Below are 23,432 nucleotides of genomic sequence, written 5' to 3'. Positions count from 1 at the left end.
AGAGAAGTTTGTGAAGGTGTGCTGACCCTTTATGGATGTGTGTATATATATATATGTGTGTGTGTGTGTGTGTGTGTATATATATATATATATATATTAGGCCTGTCAAAAATAATCGTTTTGACGATGCATCGCGATGCGGCATGAAACGATTCTGCATCGATGCGCTGAGACGCGATAATCGATTAACGTTACCCACGTGACCAGCCTCCAGGAAACGTAAAAGAAAGTGCGCGAAAGTGCGCGGTACATCGTTTTGACGTCACTGACGTCACGTCACCCAATAAAGCAACATGGGCGCTCATGGGCGGTCTCTTGAAGTGCCGAAGTTACGCAGTAGGAGCAAAGCAGCAAAGCAGGAGTTTGTTGCCTGAGATTGATGATGGTACACGGCGGTATACTACAGCTACACGGCGGGCTCATTTTTATTTTGTGGGAGACAGAGGAGGAGACCTATGGTGAGAATTAGACTAACTAACTGTTTGTTTAGTTAATAGTTACCAAAACGTTGTACATTTTGCCAATGCCATGCCATAATTGCCATTGCCATGCCTGCCTATTGCCTCAACTGCCTACTACTTGCCAATAGGTAAGAGCAAATCAATAAGGGGTACACAATCACATTTATTACACAATAAGGGGTAACAATTAAATACTTGCCTTATTTACTTAACGTAGTATGCTGAGCTGACTGAGGCTCAGGCTGCTGCATAATTAATTGCTGCATTATTGAATAATATTGCATATATAAAAAATGTATTATAAATAAATATAGTATACTATTATTGTCTAATAATGTCTCTATTAGTCTAATCTGTATCTATTATCTACATGTTTTTCACATGGATGGATGGCCTGGTCTGAAGTTCTAATATTTTAATAATATATTAATTCAAGAAAGTGCATGCAATTTTAAACAACTTTCCCTATTATATAATTTGCTTATCCTTTGTTGAAATGCATAGCCTCCTCCTTGTGCACAAAGTATTATATACTTATAGTAAGTAATGTGTGTGCTGTGCAATGCATTGCTAATATGTCATCAACAAACGATATCTGAGAAGTATGAAGCAAATTAAATAATAGAAGAGTTAGTTATGATGTTTATTTAAAATTGTATTCTCTATCTGAATCATGAAAGTAAATGTTTGGGTTTTTGCACCTTTAAGTGTGTAATATATTACAGTAACTGTGTCAGTGAGTGAGTGATGTCCCCTGCAATTATCACAATGCAATTTGTTTTAAAATTTATGTTCGCAAAATGTATGGCATTGGCAAAGTAGTTGAAGTTACTAGTACTTGTTGATTTTACATTTGCGGCTTGACATTTTGACAACTGGAACTTAGTGTATTTTCTTTTTTTTTTAACACTGACAGAGTTTGACGTTGACAACAACATCATCCGTCACATATGTACATGTCATGCTAAAATGACAGAGGGAGACAAAAAAGATAGAGAGATAAAAAATGCACCTAGCATTTTAAAAGCAAGCATCTGGGCACATTTTGGATTTTATGAACATACTGGAAAGCACGAATTGGACAAGACACACGCGGTTTGTAAAGCCTGTCACACAAAAATTAAATACCTAGGGAATACTACTAACTTGAGAAATCACGTTAGACGTTTTCACTCTGAGATGCTAACCCCTGCCGCTGTCGCCAGTGCCACTGCCAAGGAAATAACAAGACTAGCTGAAGCTCATCAGCCAAGAATTGATGCAATGCTGTCAACTTTGCCACCCAACTCTGAAAAAGGGAAGAGAATAACCAAAGCTGTGGCAACTTTCATAGCGAAGGACCTACGGCCTTACTCTGTTGTGGAAAACCTTGGGTTTCGCAACCTGTTGAAGACACTAGAGCCACGTTATAAGATCCCGTCACGCAATCACTTAACAGAAAACGTTATACCTGCACTCTACCAAGAAACAAAAGCTCAGGTAATTGCATCAATGAGCCAAGCCAGTCGAGTCGCACTAACGTGTGATTCATGGACTTCAGTCACGACGGAGTCTTATGTAACAGTAACTGCACATTACATTAGCAAGGACTGGAAGATCTTGTCGCATGTGCTGCAAACGAGAGCAGTTTATGAGTCTCACACGGGTTCTCATCTGGCGGAGCTACTGTCTCGTGTCGTGGAAGAATGGCAGCTGTCCGATAAATCTGTAGTGCTTGTGACCGACAATGCTTCGAACATGATTGTTGCTGCTCAAGTTGGAAAATTCCCTCATGTAAAATGCTTCGCCCATACACTGAATCTCGCATCCCAGCGGGCGCTGAAAGTGGCCACGCTCTCCAGGCTTTTAGGCAGAGTGCGACGAATATCAACATTTTTTCACCGCAGCACTACAGCAAACCACTGTCTGAAAGAAAAACAGAAATGTCTTGGCCTGAAGAATCATAAGCTAATAACTGATGTGACAACAAGGTGGAACAGCTCATATGACATGGTCGAGAGGTTCCTAGAACAGCAACCTGCAATCTGTGCCACATTGTTGTCTCCAGAAGTCAGAAAAAGTGAGTCAGATCTCTGCACTCTCAACGAAACAGATGTGTCAAATGCAGAGGATGCTGTGAGTGCATTAAAGCCAATGAAAGATGCAACCACACTGATGTCAGAAGAGCGCAATCCAACTGTTTCTCTCATTGCCCCTCTAAATGCACAACTGCTCCAGAACATGACAGACACCATGGGAGACACACCCATGATCCATGAGATCAAGAATGCCATCAAAACAGATCTCCTGAAGAGGTACAGCAGTGAGGCAGAGAAGAAGATACTTTATACAGCCTCTGCCCTGGATCCTCGTTTTAAGGGACTGCCTTTTATTCTCACAGAGGAGGAGAGATTGGAGATATACAGAGGAGTGACTGAGGAGGCTGCATCCTTGGAGGTAATTTTAATTGCATCATGTTTCTTGAATAGATGTGAGCTGTTGTATGCATTTATTTATGCATTACTGTCTCTCTGAGCACACACATAGCATTAGCTGGCTGGCTGCTCGAGGTAATAATGAATGCTATTTTTTCTATTCTTTTGTTCAAACACAGATTGAGTGTACTAGTACAGTTACATCTAGGAGGACAAACGTGGATGAAGTGCCACTGCCTGAGGGAAAAGAAACTCTGGAAGAAGAATCAGCCATCGAGGAGGATAACCCTTCTCCTCCCAAAAGAAAGTCCACATCGCTTCTCATGACTTTGCTGGGACAGTCTTTCACTGACACTGAAGGTACAATAGAACCCAAGACCCCCTATGCCAAGGCTGAAGAGGAAATAGAGAAATATTGTAAAGCCCCATCTCTGCCTCTCACTGAAGACCCTTTGAAATGGTGGCATGTACATGAGGTCATATTTCCCCTCCTCTCTCATTTGTCAAAGCGATACTTGTGTATCCCAGGTACAAGCGTGTCTGCAGAGCGGGTTTTCTCCACTGCAGGAGATGTGGTAACGGCTAAAAGAAGCACCCTCAAACCAGAGCATGTGGATCAACTAGTGTTCTTACAGAAAAACCTACATATTCCATAATTCTGAGTAGTGATTCAGGTTTATAATATTAATATTTAATGTTTTTTGGCACATCCAGAAGAAAGTGCTGTGTGCCCCACTGCCCAGTGCAGACTACTGTTAAGTTATTTTATATTTGTTACTGTTATATAGCTTATAGCTTTTTGAAAAATGAAGCTTAAAACCTTGAGTAAATCTTTGTTGGATCACAAAATATACTAGTACACTACACGACACGACCGACCACGTCACTCTGTCACAGTCACACACACACACACACAATACAAAAGAAACAACACACAACTGCACACACCTCATGTGTGCGTGTCAGTCAGTGTCACCCTTCACCATGATTCACTCTTTTTATTATGTGTGTTTTTTTTGGTATTGTTTGACTGTGTGTGACTGTGACTGTGTGTGTGTTGTGTAACAATATATTTGTGATCCCATAAAGATATTGATAATCAAAGTTAGTAAATCTAGTAGTTCAATGCTACTTCTTGTTTAATGTCTATTACTACTTCTAGTGTTACTGTGATGTTTGCCAATCAGGAAGTGCTCTGTTTTGTAGATGTTGTGCTATTGTTACAGCACACCCCTGTATTGTTTGCAATGCAGTGAGTGCATAGTGCACACTGCATAAGGGATTATTAATATTATTCATTCACACTAAAAAATTGTCTATTTTAAATAGACCCTTTAAGAAAGATATCATATGTTTTTGTTTATGATCCCAATTCCCAATCCCAAATGCCATCCCACCCACTCCCAGGCAGATCTGTAGGGGTTAACCGAATATAACCAACCAGTTAACAATAACAATGTGTGTACTGCAGTGTCTAACTGTCTCTTTATGAGTGTGTGAGTGTGTCTGTGAGTGAGTGCCAGTTTGAAAAGTTTGTATGTATCTCATTCTCTATGAGTGTGTGTGAGATGAGTGTATTAACTGCCTTTGAATTTTTTTGTTTGTATGTGATTGTGTGTCTGTCCCAGTGTCACTGTCTAAGTGTCTATGAGTGTGAGTGTGACTGTGGCTGACTGTGGTGCCATTGAATGTTTTTGTTTGTGTGTGTGTCCCACTGTGTCTCTAGTGTCTGAGTGTCTAGTGAGTGTGACTGTCTAACTGTCTATGAGTGCACTATGCAGAGAGTGAGACTGAAGCCAAACCCCACTATAGGGGAAGGAAAAGCCTTGAGTAAACCTTGAGTAAATCTTTATTGGATCACAAATATACTGTACACTACAGACAGTACAGCACACACACAGTGCCACACACAACAGCACAATACAAAAATAAAGCACACACACCTCAGGTGAGTGGCGTGCCACCCTTTCTTCACCATGATTTACTCCTTGATGTCTGTGTCCTTTTTTATGTATTGTTTGTTTGTGTGTGACTGCTGTGTACTGTTCAGTGACAGACTCAGTCACTATTCAGTTGTGTGTAGTACTGCTTTAACAGTAACTAATAACTAACTAATTATATTTGTGATCCCATAAAGATAATATAATCATCAAGAAGAAACTGTAGTTATAGTAGTTCAGTTCAATGCTACTTGTTTTAAATGTCTCTCTCTCAGTCTCTAGTACTATTGTAAGTCTGTAACTGTGTAAACTAATTGTATATGTCACAATCACATGTGTGTTGTGTGCACACTCTGTGCTTTTGTGTTGTGTTCCAGATTCTTCACGTGATGTTTGTTTGCCACAAATTGACAGTCATGAAGGCACAGTGGACTGCACCTGTAATTTTGTACCTATAAGGGATTTATGTTTTGTTTTCTGAGGACAATTTTCACACAAATAAGGTATTATGGTGGTAACTTAAGCTTAACCTATCTATTTGGGTTTTAATTTAATGTCTATTATATTATTATTACTAAGTAAGTAAAGAAATTAAATTAAAACCAACATAGATAGGTTAGACATTTATTTGTTGTTCATGTTTCTTTACAAGTGTATAGTGTACTACTTACTAATATATAATATATACATTTAAATATTTTCTTTTACTGAAGAAGTACACTGTGAGCACTGCACTTTTTACACTACGTACTCTGTAACTACAGTTTGATGCCATAATATTGTTTCCAAACCAATACAACAATTGCCATTTAGTATTTACTGTTCTATAAACTGTTGTTGTCTGCTGTGTTCAGACTTTGCCACAGGAAGAGTGTCCTTTTTTGAGCTAATAAAATAAAAAAAGAGTTTATTTCAATACTTTGACTTCTTGAATTTTTTTTTCTGAAAAATTTAAAAATTGGGCAGAAATAGTGCAGTAATCGTGATGCATCGCGATGCATCGTAGAATCGAATCGTATCGAATCGTTACGATGATAATCGTAATCGAATCGAATCGTGAGACAGGTGAAGATGCGCAGCTCTAATATATATATATATATATATATATATATATATATATGAATCATGAAGACACAGCTCCTTCTTTTGCAAACATAAATGTGTTTATATATATATATATATATATATATGTGTGTGTGTGTGTGTATATATATATATATATATATATATATATATATATATATATATATATATATGAATCATGAAGACACAGCTCCTTCTTTTGCAAACATAAATGTGTTTATATATATATATATATATATATATATATATATATATATATATATATATATATATATATATAAAATGTGTGTTTGTGTAAGCTTTATTATGACACATAAATATTGCCTAAATTACATGATATTTTGTTTACACTTGGTTCCATCCCCTCTCCAGACTGTTCCATTTTACAGATGCAAATATTCTTAAATCCAAACTATTCCAAATTCGAAACCTTTTCCGGTCCCAAGCAGATTGGATAAAGTATTTTCTACATATATTTTTCTCTCATTGCTTCTTTTCAATCTCATGATAATCCTCCTTTTTTTTTCTTTCTTCCTTTTTCACCCATAGAATTCTATACGACACAATTTGTCCCTGAATAAGTGCTTTCTGAAAGTGCCTCGATCCAAGGATGACCCTGGGAAGGTAAGCACATGAAACAAAGTTGACGAGGTGTTAGTGTCAATAGGAAGAGAGAACTACTGTCATTTTGTTAGCATAGTTACAAGGTTTTGCAAGTCAAGAGCAGCTCATGGGTGCACTCATTGAAAAGCCTGGGGAAATTCATGTTTGTGGTCTCCTTTGCCTTAAACCAGTTAGGGACGGATGAACTTGTGAGACAAATACATTTTACCATACTAAAGTATGATAGAGGCACCCAGCTTCAGTGGGCGGAGTGTAACAAGCACAAATTGTAGAGGTATTTTACAGCAAAAGCAAGGAAAATAAATAATTATATTGAAATTTGTTTATTTTTAAGTAATTAAATTGACATGAGTCAACATTAAACTTTCATGGTTCGTATAGAGTGTGTCATTTTAAGAGACTTTTCAATTTAATTCTGTTCTCAAATTTACTTTGTACTCTTGGTATCCTTTGTTGAAAAGCATACCTAGATAGGTTCAGGAGCAGCAATGCACTACTGGGAAGTAAGCTGGCTATTGGTTGCTACTAACATCTGCCTCTTGTCACTGGCTCACCAAATGTGTTCAGCTAGCTCCCAGAAATTGCACGGCTGCTTTAAAGCTTACATTAACTCTAGATTTGCAGGTGTTAAAAAAAAATAGTTTTAAGCAAACAATAGTGCAATAATTAAAATTCTGCAACATATTAGAGTGTTGTTGTTTTGCATTTTTATGTCCCTTTTAATATTTAATTAGGGGGTTAAATTTTGAGTCTAAATGAAATGTTTACATTTGAGATTCACTGTAGTATTGTCCTATACACAGAATATTAAAGGTAATTGTACTTTACAGTCGCTCTACTACCCTGACTTTGATAAGCAGCCTTCTTAAAGGGACAGTTTACTCAATTTTTTTTCTCCCCTTTAATTTGTTCCCAATGATCCACTTTACCTGCTGGAGTGTACTAAATTGTTTAAAAGTAGTTCCTTTGCCCTTAAATTGGCATTTGAAATAGTTGATTTAGCCTGGGGTATCCCCACCTATTCTGAAAGTTTGTGGCCGCAGGTCCAAGCTATAGATAAGCTTTGTAAACACAGCCAGCAGAAGAAATTACACTCCCAGTTGGATATAGTAGAGATAAAGTAATAAAATGTTGATTTTCCATTGTTCTCTCCAAGTACTGGTGATTGTTTTATGGACAGATATAATAAGATAAAGCAGGTATATGTACACAGTGTGATAAAGTAATGAGATCTGTTTATACCTACAAGCTCAACCCATTTTATTAGGTTGTGGCTTCTAAACACAAAATCAGAGCTTTAATATACACAAATAAACCTTAAAAAGCTAATTTCTCTTGTTAAGTGTATCCAGTCCACGGATCATCCATTACTTGTGGGATATTCTCCTTCCCAACAGGAAGTTGCAAGAGGATCACCCACATCAGAGCTGCTATATAGCTCCTCCCCTAACTGTCATATCCAGTCATTCTCTTGCAAGCCTGAACCAAGATGGAGGTCGTAAGAGGAGTGTGGTGTTTTATACTTAGTTTATTCTTCAATCAAAAGTTTGTTATTTTTAAATGGTACCGGAGTGTACTGTTTATCTCAGGCAGTATTTAGAAGAAGAATCTGCCTGCGTTTTCTATGATCTTAGCAGAAGTAACTAAGATCCATGGCTGTTCTCACATATTCTGAGGAGTGAGGTAACTTCAGAGAGGGAATGGCGTGCAGGTTATCCTGCAATAAGGTATGTGCAGTTAATATATTTCTAGGGATGGAATTTGCTAGAAAATGCTGCTGATACTGAACTAATGTAAGTAAAGCCTTAAATGCAGTGAGAGCTACTGGTATCAGGCTTATTAATAGAGATACATACTCTTATAAAAATGTAATATAAAACGTTTGCTGGCATGTTTAATCGTTTTTATATATGTTTGGTGATAAAACTTATTGGGGCCTAGTTTTTTTTCCACATGGCTGGCTTGAATTCTGCCTAGTAACAGTTTCCTGAAGGCTTTCCACTGTTGTAATATGAGTGGGAGTGGTTACAGACACAGACATCCAGCTTCTTCCTGCATGATCCAGGATATCTCTGGAGGGCTCAAAAGGCTTCAAAGTCGTTTTTGAGGGAGGTAACAAGCCACAGTAGAGCTGTGGCAGTTGTTGTGACTATTTAAAAAAAAAACAAAAAAAACAAAAAAAACAAAACGTTTTTGTCAGTTATTATTCTGTGTTTGGTATTAAGGGGTTAATCATCCATTTGCAAGTGGGTGCAATGCTCTGCTAACTTGTTACATACACTGTAAAAATGTTGTTAGTGTAACTGCCTTTTTTCACTGTTATTTCAAATTTTGGCAAAAATTTGTGTTTCTTAAATATGCAGATCATGAGGATGGAGAGCTTCAGTCTGTGGGTGACGTCTCAGATTCGGGGAAACCTGATTCAGAGATTTCTAATTTTAAATTTAAGCCTGAGAACCTCCGTGTATTGCTTGGGGAGGTATTGGCTGCTCTGAATGACTTTAACACAGTTGCATTAGCAGAGAAATTGTGTAGGCTGGATAAATATTATGCGGTGCCGGTGTGTACTGATGTTTTTCCTATACCTAAAAGACTTACAGAAATTATTAGCAAGGAGTGGGATAGAACGGGTGTGCCTTTTTCCCCACCTCCTATATTTAGAAAAATGTTTCCAATAGACGCCACTACACGGGACTTATGGCAGACGGTCCCTAAGGTGGAGGGAGCAGTTTCTACTTTAGCAAAGCGTACCACTATCCCGGTTGAGGACAGTTGTGCTTTTTCAGATCCAATGGATAAAAAATTGGAGGGTTACCTTAAGAAAATGTTTATTCAACAAGGTTTTATTTTACAGCCCCTTGCATGCATAGCGCCTGTCACGGCCGCGGCGACATTCTGGTTTGAGGCCCTGGAAGAGGCCATCCATACAGCTCCATTGACTGAAATTATTGACAAGCTTAGAACACTTAAGCTAGCTAACTCATTTGTTTCTGATGCCATTGTTCATTTGACTAAACTAACGGCTAAGAATTCCGGATTCGCCATCCAGGCGTGTAGGGCGCTATGGCTTAAATCCTGGTCAGCTGACGTGACTTCGAAGTCTAAATTACTCAACATTCCTTTCAAGGGGCAGACCTTATTCGGGCCTGGTTTGAAGGAAATTATTGCTGACATTACTGGAGGTAAGGGTCATACCCTTCCTCAGGACAGGGCCAAAGCAAAGGCCAAACAGTCTAATTTTTGTGCCTTTCGAAATTTCAAGGCAGGTGCAGCATCAACTTCCTCCGCTTCAAAGCAAGAGGGAACTTTTGCTCAATCTAAGCAGGCCTGGAAACCTAACCAGTCCTGGAACAAAGGCAAGCAGACCAGAAAGCCTGCTGCTGCCTCTAAGACAGCATGAAGGAACAGCCCCCTATCTAGCGACAGATCTAGTAGGGGGCAGACTTTCTCTCTTCGCCCAGGCATGGGCAAGAGATGTTCAAGATCATATCTCAGGGATATCTTCTGGACTTCAAAGCTTCCCCTCCACAAGGGAAATTTCATCTTTCAAGGCTATCTTCAAATCAGATAAAGAAAGAGGCATTCCTACGCTGTGTGCAAGACCTCCTAATTATGGGAGTGATCCATCCAGTTCCGCGGACGGAACAAGGACAGGGTTTTTATTCAAATCTGCTTGTGGTTCCCAAAAAAGAGGGAACCTTCAGACCAATTTTGGATCTAAAGATCTTAAACAAATTCCTCAGAGTTCCATCTTTCAAAATGGAAACTATTCGGACCATCCTACCCATGATCCAAGAGGGTCAGTACATGACCACAGTGGACCTAAAGGATGCCTACCTTCACATACCGATTCACAAAGTCCATCATCGGTTTCTAAGGTTTGCCTTTCTAGACAGGCTTTACCAATTTGTAGCTCTTCGCTTCGGGTTGGCTACAGCCCCGAGAATCTTTACAAAGGTTCTGGGCTCACTTCTGGCGGTTCTAAGACTGCGAGGCATAGCGGTAGCTCCGTATCTAGACGACATCCTGATACAGGCGTCAAACTTTCAAGTTGCCAAGACTCATACAGAGATAGTTCTGGCATTTCTGAGGTCGCACGGGTGGAAAGTGAACGAGGAAAAGAGTTCTCTATCCCCACTCACAAGAGTCTCCTTCTTAGGGACTCTTATAGATTCTGTAGAAATGAAAATTTACCTGACGGAGTCCAGGTTATCAAAACTTCTAAATGCTTGCCGTGTTCTTCACTCCATTCCGCGCCCTTCGGTGGCTCAGTGTATGGAGGTAATCGTCTTAATGGTAGCGGCAATGGACATAGTGCCATCTGCGCGCCTACATCTCAGACCGCTGCAATTATGCATGCTGAGTCAGTGGAATGGGGATTACACAGATTTGTCCCCTCTGCTAAATCTGGATCAAGAGACCAGAGATTCTCTTCTCTGGTGGTTGTCTCGGGTCCACCTGTCCAAGGGTATGACCTTTCGCAGGCCAGATTGGACAATTGTAACAACAGATGCCAGCCTTCTAGGTTGGGGTGCAGTCTGGAACTCCCTGAAGGCACAGGGATCGTGGACTCAGGAGGAGAAACTCCTTCCAATAAATATTCTGGAGTTAAGAGCTTTTCTGGCTTGGCCTCAGTTAGCAACACTGAGGTTCATCAGATTTCAGTCGGACAACATAACGACTGTGGCTTACATCAACCATCAAGGGGGAACCAGGAGTTCCCTAGCGATGTTAGAAGTCTCAAAAATAATTCGCTGGGCAGAGACTCACTCTTGCCACTTGTCAGCGATCCATATCCCAGGCGTGGAGAACTGGGAGGCGGATTTTCTAAGTCGTCAGACTTTCCATCCGGGGGAGTGGGAACTCCATCCGGAGGTGTTTGCTCAATTGATTCATCGTTGGGGCAAACCAGAGTTGGATCTCATGGCGTCTCGCCAGAACGCCAAGCTCCCTTGTTACGGATCCAGGTTCAGGGACCCAGAAGCGATGCTGATAGATGCTCTAGCAGCGCCTTGATTCTTCAACCTGGCTTATGTGTTTCCACCGTTTCCTCTGCTCCCTCGACTGATTGCCAAAATCAAACAGGAGAGAGCATCAGTGATTCTGATAGCACCTGCGTGGCCACGCAGGACTTGGTATGCAGACCTAGTGGACATGTCATCCTTTCCACCATGGACTCTGCCTCTAAGACAGGACCTTCTGATACAAGGTCCTTTCAATCATCCAAATCTAATTTCTCTGAGACTGACTGCATGGAGATTGAACGCTTGATTCTATCAAAGCGTGGCTTCTCCGAGTCAGTCATTGATACCTTAATACAGGCACGAAAGCCTGTTACCAGGAAAATCTACCACAAGATATGGAGTAAATATCCTTATTGGTGTGAATCCAAGAATTACTCATGGAGTAAGGTTAGGATTCCTAGAATATTGTCTTTTCTCCAAGAGGGCTTGGACAAAGGATTATCAGCTAGTTCCTTAAAGGGACAGATTTCTGCTCTGTCTATTCTTTTGCACAAGCGTCTGGCAGAGGTTCCAGACGTTCAGGCATTTTGCCAGGCTTTGGTTAGAATTAAGCCTGTGTTTAAACCTGTTGCTCCTCCGTGGAGCTTAAACTTGGTTCTTAAAGTTCTTCAAGGAGTTCCGTTTGAACCCCTTTATTCCATTGATATTAAACTTTTATCTTGGAAAGTTCTGTTTTTGATGGCTATTTCCTCGGCTCGGAGAGTCTCTGAGCTATCTGCCTTACAATGTGATTCTCCTTATCTGATTTTTCATGCAGATAAGGTAGTTCTGTGTACCAAACCTGGGTTTTTACCTAAGGTGGTTTCTAAAAAGAATATCAATCAAGAGATTGTTGTTCCATCATTGTGTCCTAATCCTTCTTCAAAGAAGGAACGTCTTTTACATAATCTGGATGTAGTCCGTGCCTTGAAGTTTTACTTACAAGCTACTAAGGATTTTCGTCAAACATCTTCCCTGTTTGTCGTTTACTCTGGACAGAGGAGAGGTCAAAAAGCTTCGACAACCTCTCTGTCCTTTTGGCTTCGGAGCGTAATACGCCTAGCCTATGAGACTGCTGGACAGCAGCTCCCTGAAAGGATTACAGCTCATTCTACTAGAGCTGTGGCTTCCACATGGGCCTTCAAAAATGAGGCCTCTGTTGAACAGATTTGCAAGGCTGCGACTTGGTCTTCGCTTCCCACTTTTTCAAAATTTTACAAATTTGATACTTTTGCTTCTTCGGAGGCTGTTTTTGGGAGAAAGGTTCTTCGGGCAGTGGTTCCTTCCGCTTAATCCTGCCTTGTCCCTCCCATCATCCGTGTACTTTAGCTTTGGTATTTGTATCCCACAAGTAATGGATGATCCGTGGACTGGATACACTTAACAAGAGAAAACATAATTTATGCTTACCTGATAAATTTATTTCTCTTGTAGTGTATCCAGTCCTCGGCCCGCCCTGTCCTTTTAAGGCAGGTCTAAATTTTAATTAAACTACAGTCACCACTGCACCCTATGGTTTCTCCTTTCTCTGTTTGTTTTCGGTTGAATGACTGGATATGACAGTTAGGGGAGGAGCCATATAGCAGCTCTGCTGTGGGTGATCCTCTTGCAACTTCCTGTTGGGAAGGAGAATATCCCACAAGTAATGGATGATCCGTGGACTGGATACACCACAAGAGAAATAAATTTATCAGGTAAGCATAAATTATGTGTTTCATACATTTTTACTCTGCATTTTTTAAAAAAAAAAAAAAAAAAAAAAAAAAAGCAATAGTAAACATATTAAGGGAAAAACTATTTTGCAGTATTCTGTCCCTTTAAGATAAGAATAGCACAGGCAGCCTGTCAAGCTATCTATATAGCCCAGGACGGTGTGTAATAAATGCACATTCTGGTGGTCCTTTCCCTTAAAAGAGGTGTTATGGCTTTGTTAATTGGTTTCTTTCCCAGTTCTATAGGACAGGAGTCGTCCTGTAAATGCAAGTGAGAGATCATGATGATGTAGAGAAAAAAAAAAAGGTCTTGGGGAAGAGTATTTGGAGACTAGTTTGGATTTTTAGGGAGGTGTCATAGAGAAGTTCAGGCTCACTCATGTATAAATAGCAAAGACTAAACTGGACATTTCCAATTCATATAAAACCATTAAATGTACTGCCTTTGCGATCACTATAATGGAGAGTAAAAATCTCCGGATTACGGTCAGTATAAGAGTATAGAGAAGATACATTAGTGGCCTTTGTTTTTTTGCAGTGTTTTATCAAGATTGACTCTTACTTGTTCTAAAAATGAATTGAAAAGAGATCTACTAAAAATAAATCTTTAAGCACTTTTTAATTAAATTACTTTATTTGTAGGGTTCCTATTGGGCAATAGACACAAATCCAAAGGAGGATGCACTACCAGCACGGCCAAAGAAAAGGCCGCGATCTGGAGAGCGGGTAGGTCTACTTTTGATGTTTATTTTTTTGTTATTTGTTTATTGAACCTCTTTATACTAGCAGAAGGTTTAGTGCTGATTAGGCCACCCATGATTAGTAGTATGTTGTGTTCTCAAATTCATTTGCTGTAAGAAAGTGTTTTTTTTTTTTTTTGTTTTTTTTTTTTTAAATGCAGACAAAACTATAGGTCTTTGAGTTTTGTTATTCGCCTTAAACAGCAGTTTCATCGGGTTTTGTTTAGCAAATTACTACAAATATTTTCCCTTTTTTTAATTTAATCATATATTGCTTGCTACTATTTACACGAATTCCATTGTTTTGCATCAATATAATTGACCTCAGTTTCAATCTTTCTAAATTTCTTGTGCAAAACATTTCTATTTCACTTGGGTGCGTTTTAGCCTCCTTTTTAATGACATTCTAATCCATTAGAAGTTAATACATTTGAATTAATTATTGTACCCACCCACATTTAAAGGCATAGAAATGTCAAAATTTTAATTTTCTTCATAAATGGAAATAGTCCACAGCTGCATTCGTTACTTTTGGGAAATTCAGAACCTAGCCACCAGGAGGAGGCAAAGACACCCCAGCCAAAGGCTTAAATACTCCTCCCACTTTTCCTCATCCCCCAGTCATTCTTTGCCTTTCGTCCCAGGAGGTTGGCAGAGAAGTGTCAGAAGTTCGAGATAGTCTCTTATGGAGGGGTAGTACTCTTCGAAATGGTACTGGAGTTTTAAGTAATCCTGTCAGTCTCTCAGTGAGGGCCTGGATGAAAGTTAGAGTCCGGAGATGCAGGGAGACAAGGTCACAGTGTGACTCCTTTTATCTTTATAGAATCATGGGTTAATATCTCCTGAGGGAGGTTATTGAACAATGGGGATTAATCAAATGTGTTTCTTTGATTTATGCTGCTTATGTGTGAGTTTTATTTTTTGGGCTCATAGACTGTTGTTATGCGGTAATGGAACATACAGGTGTTTACTTTCACGTTGAACGCTGTGCAGCTTGTAGATTGGCGTGCTTTTTCTCATAGCAGGAGCAGTCCTGCCTTGCGCACCATGTGACCGGGTGTGGTCACACTTTCGTTTTCTCTTTCCTGACGGAGCTTGCGGTCGGAGAGGTCGCTTCTTCTCTGGTTGCCTGGGTCTAGGAGGTATTAAGTGCCCCAGTCATAGGGGGTATATATGTGCCATTTTATTTCTAATGAGTGAGTCCACAGATCATCATAATTACTGTTAGGAATATCACTGGCCAGCAGGAGGCAGCAAAGAGCACCTCAGCAAAGCTGTTAAATATCACTCCCTTACCCACAACCCCCAGTCATTCTCTTTGCCTGTGCAAGGAGGTGGTAAAGTTTTAGGTGTCTGAAGATTCTTTAATCAAGAGTTTGTTTTTTTAAAGCAGAGCTGGCTGTTCTGTTTTTTACTTGGGTCTAGCTGCGTTCCACGGCAGTCTCTTCAGTAGTGCTGTGGTGGATTTTGAGCATTTGGAAACTGGTTTTTTTTTTATCTCTCACTGTGCCTTCCATGTCTGGTGCTGGGGGGGGGGGGGCATGGGGGGGAGGAAGCCTTCTCATATCTGTGTGCTACCTTGCTGCCGGGCAGATTGGACTCGGGTAAGTGCCTGTTTTTTATTTTTCTTTGCTGCAGAAAGAAATATGGCACTTTTCTGGGTATGGAGACTGTAAAATCTATGTGGGGATTTTATTGGCAGTATGTGGGCACTTTGGAGGAGAGGCTCTGTGTTTGTACAGTGGTGTTTGCTGTGTGTGTTGTTTTCATACCAGCTTTTTTGTGATAAGTGTTATGGCGGACGGTCTTTTGGTTACGCCCACGATTAAGAGGGGCGGTTTTCTGAGACGGCAATTAAGTTGCGCGTCTTTCCGGAGCTCTGTTGGTATTCCAGTCTGTGTGGAGGTTGCTGGTGGCGTTGTCAGCTAAAACGCCTTGGGGCTTCTGCTACTGTTTGGGTCCGGATCGTTGAGTATGTTATCCGACTTTAAGAGGTTAGGTAAGGCACCACAGCAGGTTGTGTTAAGGTAAGGAGGCTGCCTGTAGGTTTCAGAGGTTTTTTGTTAGGTATTTTTCGTTTTGGAAAGGAAACAGAATTTTTGCAGGAAAAAAGTTGTTCTTTTAAAATTTAAAGGGACAGTAAAGTTTTTTTTTTTTTTTAAGTTTTTTATTTAAATTTTGGGAAGCCGGTTTGATTTATTTTTGGTAAAGATGGATCATGGGGCTTTGCAAGATGTTACATGTAGCTTGTGCTTTGACTCTAATGAGGAACCTCCAATCCCTTTTTTCATCATGTATTGATAGGACATTACATTATAGGGATAGACTTTTTGAATCTGAGCCATTATTACCTAAGTCCATAAATTTCAAGAAACTCCAGCCACCAATTTCATTAAAAGACCTTTATTCTTTTGTCATGGGTCCCATTGATATACAGCGTTTCAAGCCAGCATTAGGCTCTTAGTCATGGTGTACATGACTAAGAGCCTAATGCTGGCTTGAAACGTTGTATATCAATGGGACCCATGACAAAAGAATAAAGGTCTTTTAAAGAAATTGGTGGCTGGAGTTTCTTGAAATTTATGGACTTTGGTGAGACTTGGCAAGTCTGTTACTCCGTGCCCCACTGAAAGAGGAAAATTGTTGTGCTGTTTTCCATTATTTTGATTCTACCATTATTACCTAAGGCAGATGCTGTTCAGGGGTCTCCCGTCCAGGATATGCCGCAGCTTTCTCCTCAAACGTCCCATAATTTAGTGTCTTCTCATGCAGTGCCCAGTGTTTCTTCAGTTACTCCAGTTGGGGTTTCCTTGCAGGACATTGCTACCCAGATATCCTCTGCGGTAACTGATGCCCTGGCCGTTTTTCTATGTTACAGGGGAAGCGTAAAAGGAGATATAAGGATTCAGTGAGTAAGGTATCTGAATCAGGTGTGGCTATGTTGAATGTTTCTTCTCATAGATCTGAGGTTTAGGATTCTTCTATAGCGTCTGAGGGGGAAATTTCAGACTCGGTATACTGTAGTTCCTTTTTCTGATGCTAAAGTGGTAACTTTCAGGTTTAAGCTTGAGCACCTCCGGGTGCTACTTAAGGAGGTTTTGGCTACCCTGGATAACTCTGATGCTACGGTTGTAGTCACTCCAAAGAAATCTACTAAGCTGAACAAGCATTTTGATGTTCCTTCAGCAGTGGAGGTTTTTCCTGTTCCATACCGTGTTTCTGAGATTATGGCACAGGAGTGGGAGAAGCCTGGGATTCCTTTTTCCCCTTCTCAGATTTTTAAGAAGATGTATCCAATTGCTGATTCTGTTAAGGAGTCTTGGCAGACGGTTCCCAAGGTGGAGGGAGCGATTTCCACTTTGGCTAATAGGACCACTATTCCCATTGATGATGATCCTTTAAAGATCCTATGGATAAGAAGTTGGAGGCGTTGCTTAAAAGGATGTATGTTCACCAGGGGTTGCAATGGCAGCCTGCGGTGTGTATTGCTACTGTCACTAGTGCGGCAGCATATTGGTTTGATGCGTTGTCTGATTCTATTCAGACGGATACACCTCTTTAAGAAATCCAGGATAGGATCAGGGCTCTTAAGTTGGCTAACTCTTTTATCATGGATGCCTCTTTGCAGGTCATCAAGTTGGGAGCAAAAATTTCTGGTTTTGCTGTTTTGGCTCGCAGGGCCTTATGGTTGAAGTCCTGGTCTGCGGATGTGTCGTCAAAGTCTAAGCTTTTGTCTATTCCTTAAAAGGGTAAGTCTTTGTTTGGGCCCGGCTTAGCTGAGATTATTTCAGATATTACGGGAGGATAAGGGTCATTCTCTCTCTCTCAGGATAAGAGAAATAAGATGAAGGGTCGCCAGAGTAATTTTCGTTCCTTTCGTAACTTTTCAGGCAAGCCTTCCACTTCCTCTTCCAAGCAGGAACAGTCCAAGTCCTCCTGGAAGTCCAATCAGTCTTGGAGCAAGGGGAAGCAATCTAAGAAGCCTGTCTCTGACTGTCAGCAGGAAGAGTCTGCCCCCTGGTCCGGGAGCGGATTTTGTGGGGGGCAGACTTTCTTTTGACTTCATGAGATACAAGACTTCAGTGAAGTTGTTCTGTCTAGTAAATAGTTTACAATAGTCCTGCATTATTATGGCAAGGAAGTCGTGGGTCATGCTTCTTCCTCCCACATTTTCCATTTTTTCTTTATAACAAATAAAACAAATAACAACTTAAGTAAATACAATAAAATAATATAATATTATATTCCGTGGGAATGGCATACACACAAACCCAGGACAATGGCTAGTCCTTTTACGCACATGACAAAGGTATTACTTTGCGTCCAATACAAGACTTTGATGGTGTTTACTGTGCAATGAACAATTCATTGTAGTCCTGCATTAGTATGGCAAGGAAGTCATGGGCTGGGCTCTGCCTCCCACGTTTAATAACAACATAAGTAAAAATATAATAGAATAATATGTACCTTCAACTTAAGGTACAACCCCTACTTACTTACCCCGAGTGCCCTTCAGACAGACAGCCACTGACCAAATTATTCTGATAATGTGAGTGTGAGAAAGTTGTGGTAAGGAGTTGGATGTATTATATATCAGTGTGAGGGAAGCACCATTTGCCCTTAAGATTCTCTCTTAAAATAATTTGCTGTTTTTGAATGGGTGTAAGACACTGTTTCTGACATTCTCTGGCAAATGTAGTAAGTATAATTCCCATTTCTCCAACATAGGTGTGTCCGGTCCACGGCGTCATCCTTACTTGTGGGATATTCTCTTCCCCAACAGGAAATGGCAAAGAGCCCAGCAAAGCTGGTCACATGATCCCTCCTAGGCTCCGCCTACCTCAGTCATTCTCTTTGCCGTTGTACAGGCAACATCTCCACGGAGATGGCTTAGAGTTTTTTAGTGTTTAACTGTAGTTTTTCATTATTCAATCAAGAGTTTGTTATTTTCAAATAGTGCTGGTACGTACTATTTACTCAGAAACAGAAAAGAGATGAAGAATTCTGTTTGTATGAGGAAAATGATTTTAGCAACCGTAACTAAAATCCATGGCTGTTCCACACAGGACTGTTGAGAGCAATTAACTTCAGTTGGGGGAACAGTTTGCAGTCCCTTGCTGCTTGAGGTATGACACATTCTAACAAGACGATGTAATGCTGGAAGCTGTCATTTTCCCTATGGGATCCGGTAAGCCATGTTTATTACGATTGTAAATAAGGGCTTCACAAGGGCTTATTTAAACTGTAGACTTTTTCTGGGCTAAATCGATTGATTATTAACACATATTTAGCCTTGAGGAATCATTTTATCTGGGTATTTTGATATATTAATATCGGCAGGCACTGTTTTAGACACCTTATTCTTTAGGGGCTTTCCCAAAGCATAGGCAGAGTCTCATTTTCGCGCCGGTGTTGCGCACTTGTTTTTGAGAGGCATGGCATGCAGTCGCATGTGAGAGGAGCTCTGATACTTATAAAAGACTTCTGAAGGCGTCATTTGGTATCGTATTCCCCTTTGGGTTTGGTTGGGTCTCAGCAAAGCAGATACCAGGGACTGTAAAGGGGTTTAAAGCTTAAAACGGCTCCGGTTCCGTTATTTTAAGGGTTAAAGCTTCCAAAATTGGTGTGCAATATTTTCAAGGCTTTAAGACGCTGTGGTGAAAATTTGGTGAATTTTGAACAATTCCTTCATGTTTTTTCGCAATTGCAGTAATAAAGTGTGTTCAGTTTAAAATTTAAAGTGACAGTAACGGTTTTATTTTAAAACGTTTTTTGTACTTTCTGATCAAGTTTATGCCTGTTTAACATGTCTGAACTACCAGATAGACTGTGTTCTGAATGTGGGGAAGCCAGAATTCCTATTCATTTAAATAAATGTGATTTATGTGATAATGACAATGATGCCCAAGATGATTCCTCAAGTGAGGGGAGTAAGCATGGTACTGCATCATTCCCTCCTTCGTCTACACGAGTCTTGCCCACTCAGGAGGCCCCTAGTACATCTAGCGCGCCAATACTCCTTACTATGCAACAATTAACGGCTGTAATGGATAATTCTGTCAAAAACATTTTAGCCAAAATTAACCCTTGTCAGCGTAAGCGTGGCTGCTCTGTTTTAGTTACTGAAGAGCATGACGACGCTGATATTAATATCTCTGAAGGGCCCCTAACCCAATCTGAGGGGGCCAGGGAGGTTTTGTCTGAGGGAGAAATTACTGATTTAGGGAACATTTCTCAGCAGGCTGAATCTGATGTGATTACATTTAAATTTAAATTGGAACATCTCCGCATTTTGCTTAAGGAGGTATTATCCACTCTGGATGATTGTGAAAATTTAGTCATCCCAGAGAAACTATGTAAAATGGACAAGTTCCTAGAGGTGCCGGGGCTCCCAGAAGCTTTTCCTATACCCAAGCGGGTGGCGGACATTGTTAATAAAGAATGGGAAAGGCCCGGTATTCCTTTCGTCCCTCCCCCCATATTTAAAAAATTGTTTCCTATGGTCGACCCCAGAAAGGACTTATGGCAGTCAGTCCCCAAGGTCGAGGGAGCGGTTTCTACTTTAAACAAACGCACCACTATTCCCATAGAGGATAGTTGTGCTTTCAAAGATCCTATGGATAAAAAATTAGAAGGTTTGCTTAAAAAGATGTTTGTTCAGCAGGGTTACCTTCTACAACCCATTTCATGCATTGTCCCTGTCACTACTGCCGCATATTTCTGGTTTGATGAACTGCTTAAGGTGCTCGATAGTGACTCTCCTCCTTATGAGGAGATTATGGACAGAATCAATGCTCTCAAATTGGCTAATTCTTTCACTCTAGACGCCTCTTTGCAATTGGCTAAGTTAGCGGCTAAGAACTCTGGGTTTGCTATTGTGGCGCGCAGAGCGCTTTGGTTGAAATCTTGGTCGGCTGATGCGTCTTCCAAGAACAAGCTACTAAACATTCCTTTCAAGGGGAAAACGCTGTTTGGTCCTGACTTGAAAGAGATTATCTCTGATATCACTGGGGGTAAGGGCCACGCCCTTCCTCAGGATCGGCCCTTCAAGGCAAAATAGACCTAATTTTCGTCCCTTTCGTAAAAACGGACCAGCCCAAGGTGCTACGTCCTCTAAGCAAGAGGGTAATACTTCTCAGGCCAAGCCAGCTTGGAGACCAATGCAAGGCTGGAACAAGGGAAAGCAGGCCAAGAAACCTGCCACTGCTACCAAGACAGCATGAAATATTGGCCCCCGATCCGGGACCGGATCTGGTGGGGGGCAGACTCTCTCTCTTCGCTCAGGCTTGGGCAAGAGATGTTCTGGATCCTTGGGCGCTAGAAATAGTCTCCCAGGGTTATCTTCTGGAATTCAAGGGACTTCCCCCAAGGGGGAGGTTCCACAGGTCGCAGTTGTCTTCAGACCACATAAAAAGACAGGCGTTCTTACATTGTGTAGAAGACCTGTTAAAAATGGGAGTGATTCATCCTGTTCCATTAAGAGAACAAGGGATGGGGTTCTACTCCAATCTGTTCATAGTTCCCAAAAAAGAGGGAACGTTCAGACCAATCCTAGATCTCAAGATCTTAAACAAATTTCTCAAGGTCCCATCGTTCAAGATGGAAACCATTCGAACTATCCTTCCTTCCATCCAGGAAGGTCAATTTATGACCACGGTGGATTTAAAGGATGCGTATCTACATATTCCTATCCACAAGGAACATCATCGTTCCTAAGGTTTGCATTCCTGGACAAACATTACCAGTTCGTGGCGCTTCCTTTCGGATTAGCCACTGCTCCAAGGATTTTCACAAAGGTACTAGGGTCCCTTCTAGCGGTGCTAAGACCAAGGGGCATTGCAGTAGTACCTTACCTGGACGACATTCTGATTCAAGCGTCGTCCCTTCCTCAAGCAAAGGCTCACACGGACATTGTCCTGGCCTTTCTCAGATCTCACGGCTGGAAAGTGAACGTGGAAAAGAGTTCTCTATCCCCGTCAACAAGGGTTCCCTTCTTGGGAACAATTATAGACTCCTTAGAAATGAGGATCTTTCTAACAGAGGCCAGAAAAACAAAGCTTCTGGACTCTTGTCGGATACTTCATTCCGTTCCTCTTCCTTCCATAGCTCAGTGCATGGAAGTGATCGGGTTGATGGTGGCGGCGATGGACATAGTTCCTTTTGCGCGCATTCATCTAAGACCATTACAACTGTGCATGCTCAGTCAGTGGAATGGGGACTATACAGACTTGTCTCCGAAGATACAAGTAAATCAGAGGACCAGAGACTCACTCCGTTGGTGGCTGTCCCTGGACAATCTGTCTCAAGGGATGATGTTCCACAGACCAGAGTGGGTCATTGTCACGACCGACGCCAGTCTGATAGGCTGGGGCGCGGTCTGGGGATCCCTGAAAGCTCAGGGTCTTTGGTCTCGGGAAGAATCTCTTCTACCGATAAATATTCTGGAACTGAGAGCGATATTCAATGCGCTCCAGGCCTGGCCCCAGCTTGCGAGGACCAGGTTCATACGGTTTCAATCAGACAACATGACGACTGTGGCGTACATCAACCATCAGGGGGGAACAAGGAGTTCCCTAGCGATGGAAGAAGTAACCAAAATTATTCTTTGGGCGGAGTCTCACTCCTGCCACCTGTCTGCTATCCACATCCCAGGAGTGGAAAATTGGGAAGCGGATTTTCTGAGTCGTCAGACATTGCATCCGGGGGAGTGGGAACTCCATCCGGAAATCTTTGCCCGAGTCACTCACCTGTGGGGCATTCCAGACATGGATCTGATGGCCTCTCGTCAGAACTTCAAAGTTCCTTGCTACGGGGCCAGATCCAGGGATCCCAAGGCGGCTCTAGTGGATGCACTAGTAGCACCTTGGACCTTCAAACTAGCTTATGTGTTCCCGCCATTTCCTCTCATCCCCAGGCTGATAGCCAGGATCAAGCAGGAGAGGGCGTCGGTGATCTTGATAGCTCCTGCGTGGCCACGCAGGACTTGGTATGCAGATCTGGTGAATATGTCATCGGCTCCACCTTGGAAGCTACCTTTGAGACGAGACCTTCTTGTTCAGGGTCCGTTCGAACATCCGAATCTGGTTTCACTCCAGCTGACTGCTTGGAGATTGAACGCTTGATTTTATCGAAGCGAGGATTCTCAGATTCTGTGATCGATACTCTTGTTCAGGCCAGAAAGCCTGTGACTAGAAAGATTTACCACAAAATTTGGAAAAAATATATCTGTTGGTGTGAATCTAAAGGATTCCCTTGGGACAAGGTTAAGATTCCTAGGATTCTATCCTTCCTTCAAGAAGGATTAGAGAAAGGATTATCTGCAAGTTCCCTGAAGGGACAGATTTCTGCCTTGTCGGTATTACTTCACAAAAAGCTGGCAGCTGTGCCAGATGTTCAAGCCTTTGTTCAGGCTCTGGTTAGAATCAAGCCTGTTTACAAACCTTTGACTCCTCCTT

General features: G+C 41.3%; 1 protein-coding gene across 1 annotated transcript in view; it reads left to right on the top strand.

Annotated features, from left to right (window-relative positions):
* The window catches only part of FOXJ3 (forkhead box J3), a 379,709-nt gene that overhangs the window by 225,123 nt on the left and 131,154 nt on the right, over nucleotides 1-23,432 (top strand). Inside the window, exons 5-6 of the mRNA XM_053690556.1 lie at nucleotides 6,448-6,522; nucleotides 13,880-13,963. Coding sequence (XP_053546531.1) covers nucleotides 6,448-6,522; nucleotides 13,880-13,963 — 159 coding nt within the window. The remainder of the gene's footprint in view (nucleotides 1-6,447; nucleotides 6,523-13,879; nucleotides 13,964-23,432) is intronic.

The sequence above is a fragment of the Bombina bombina genome, chromosome 8, assembly GCF_027579735.1.
Source record: "Bombina bombina isolate aBomBom1 chromosome 8, aBomBom1.pri, whole genome shotgun sequence".
Lineage (NCBI taxonomy): Eukaryota > Metazoa > Chordata > Amphibia > Anura > Bombinatoridae > Bombina > Bombina bombina.
The sequence above is the reverse complement of the archived record's forward strand: the minus strand, read 5'-3'. Positions and strand labels throughout refer to the sequence as shown.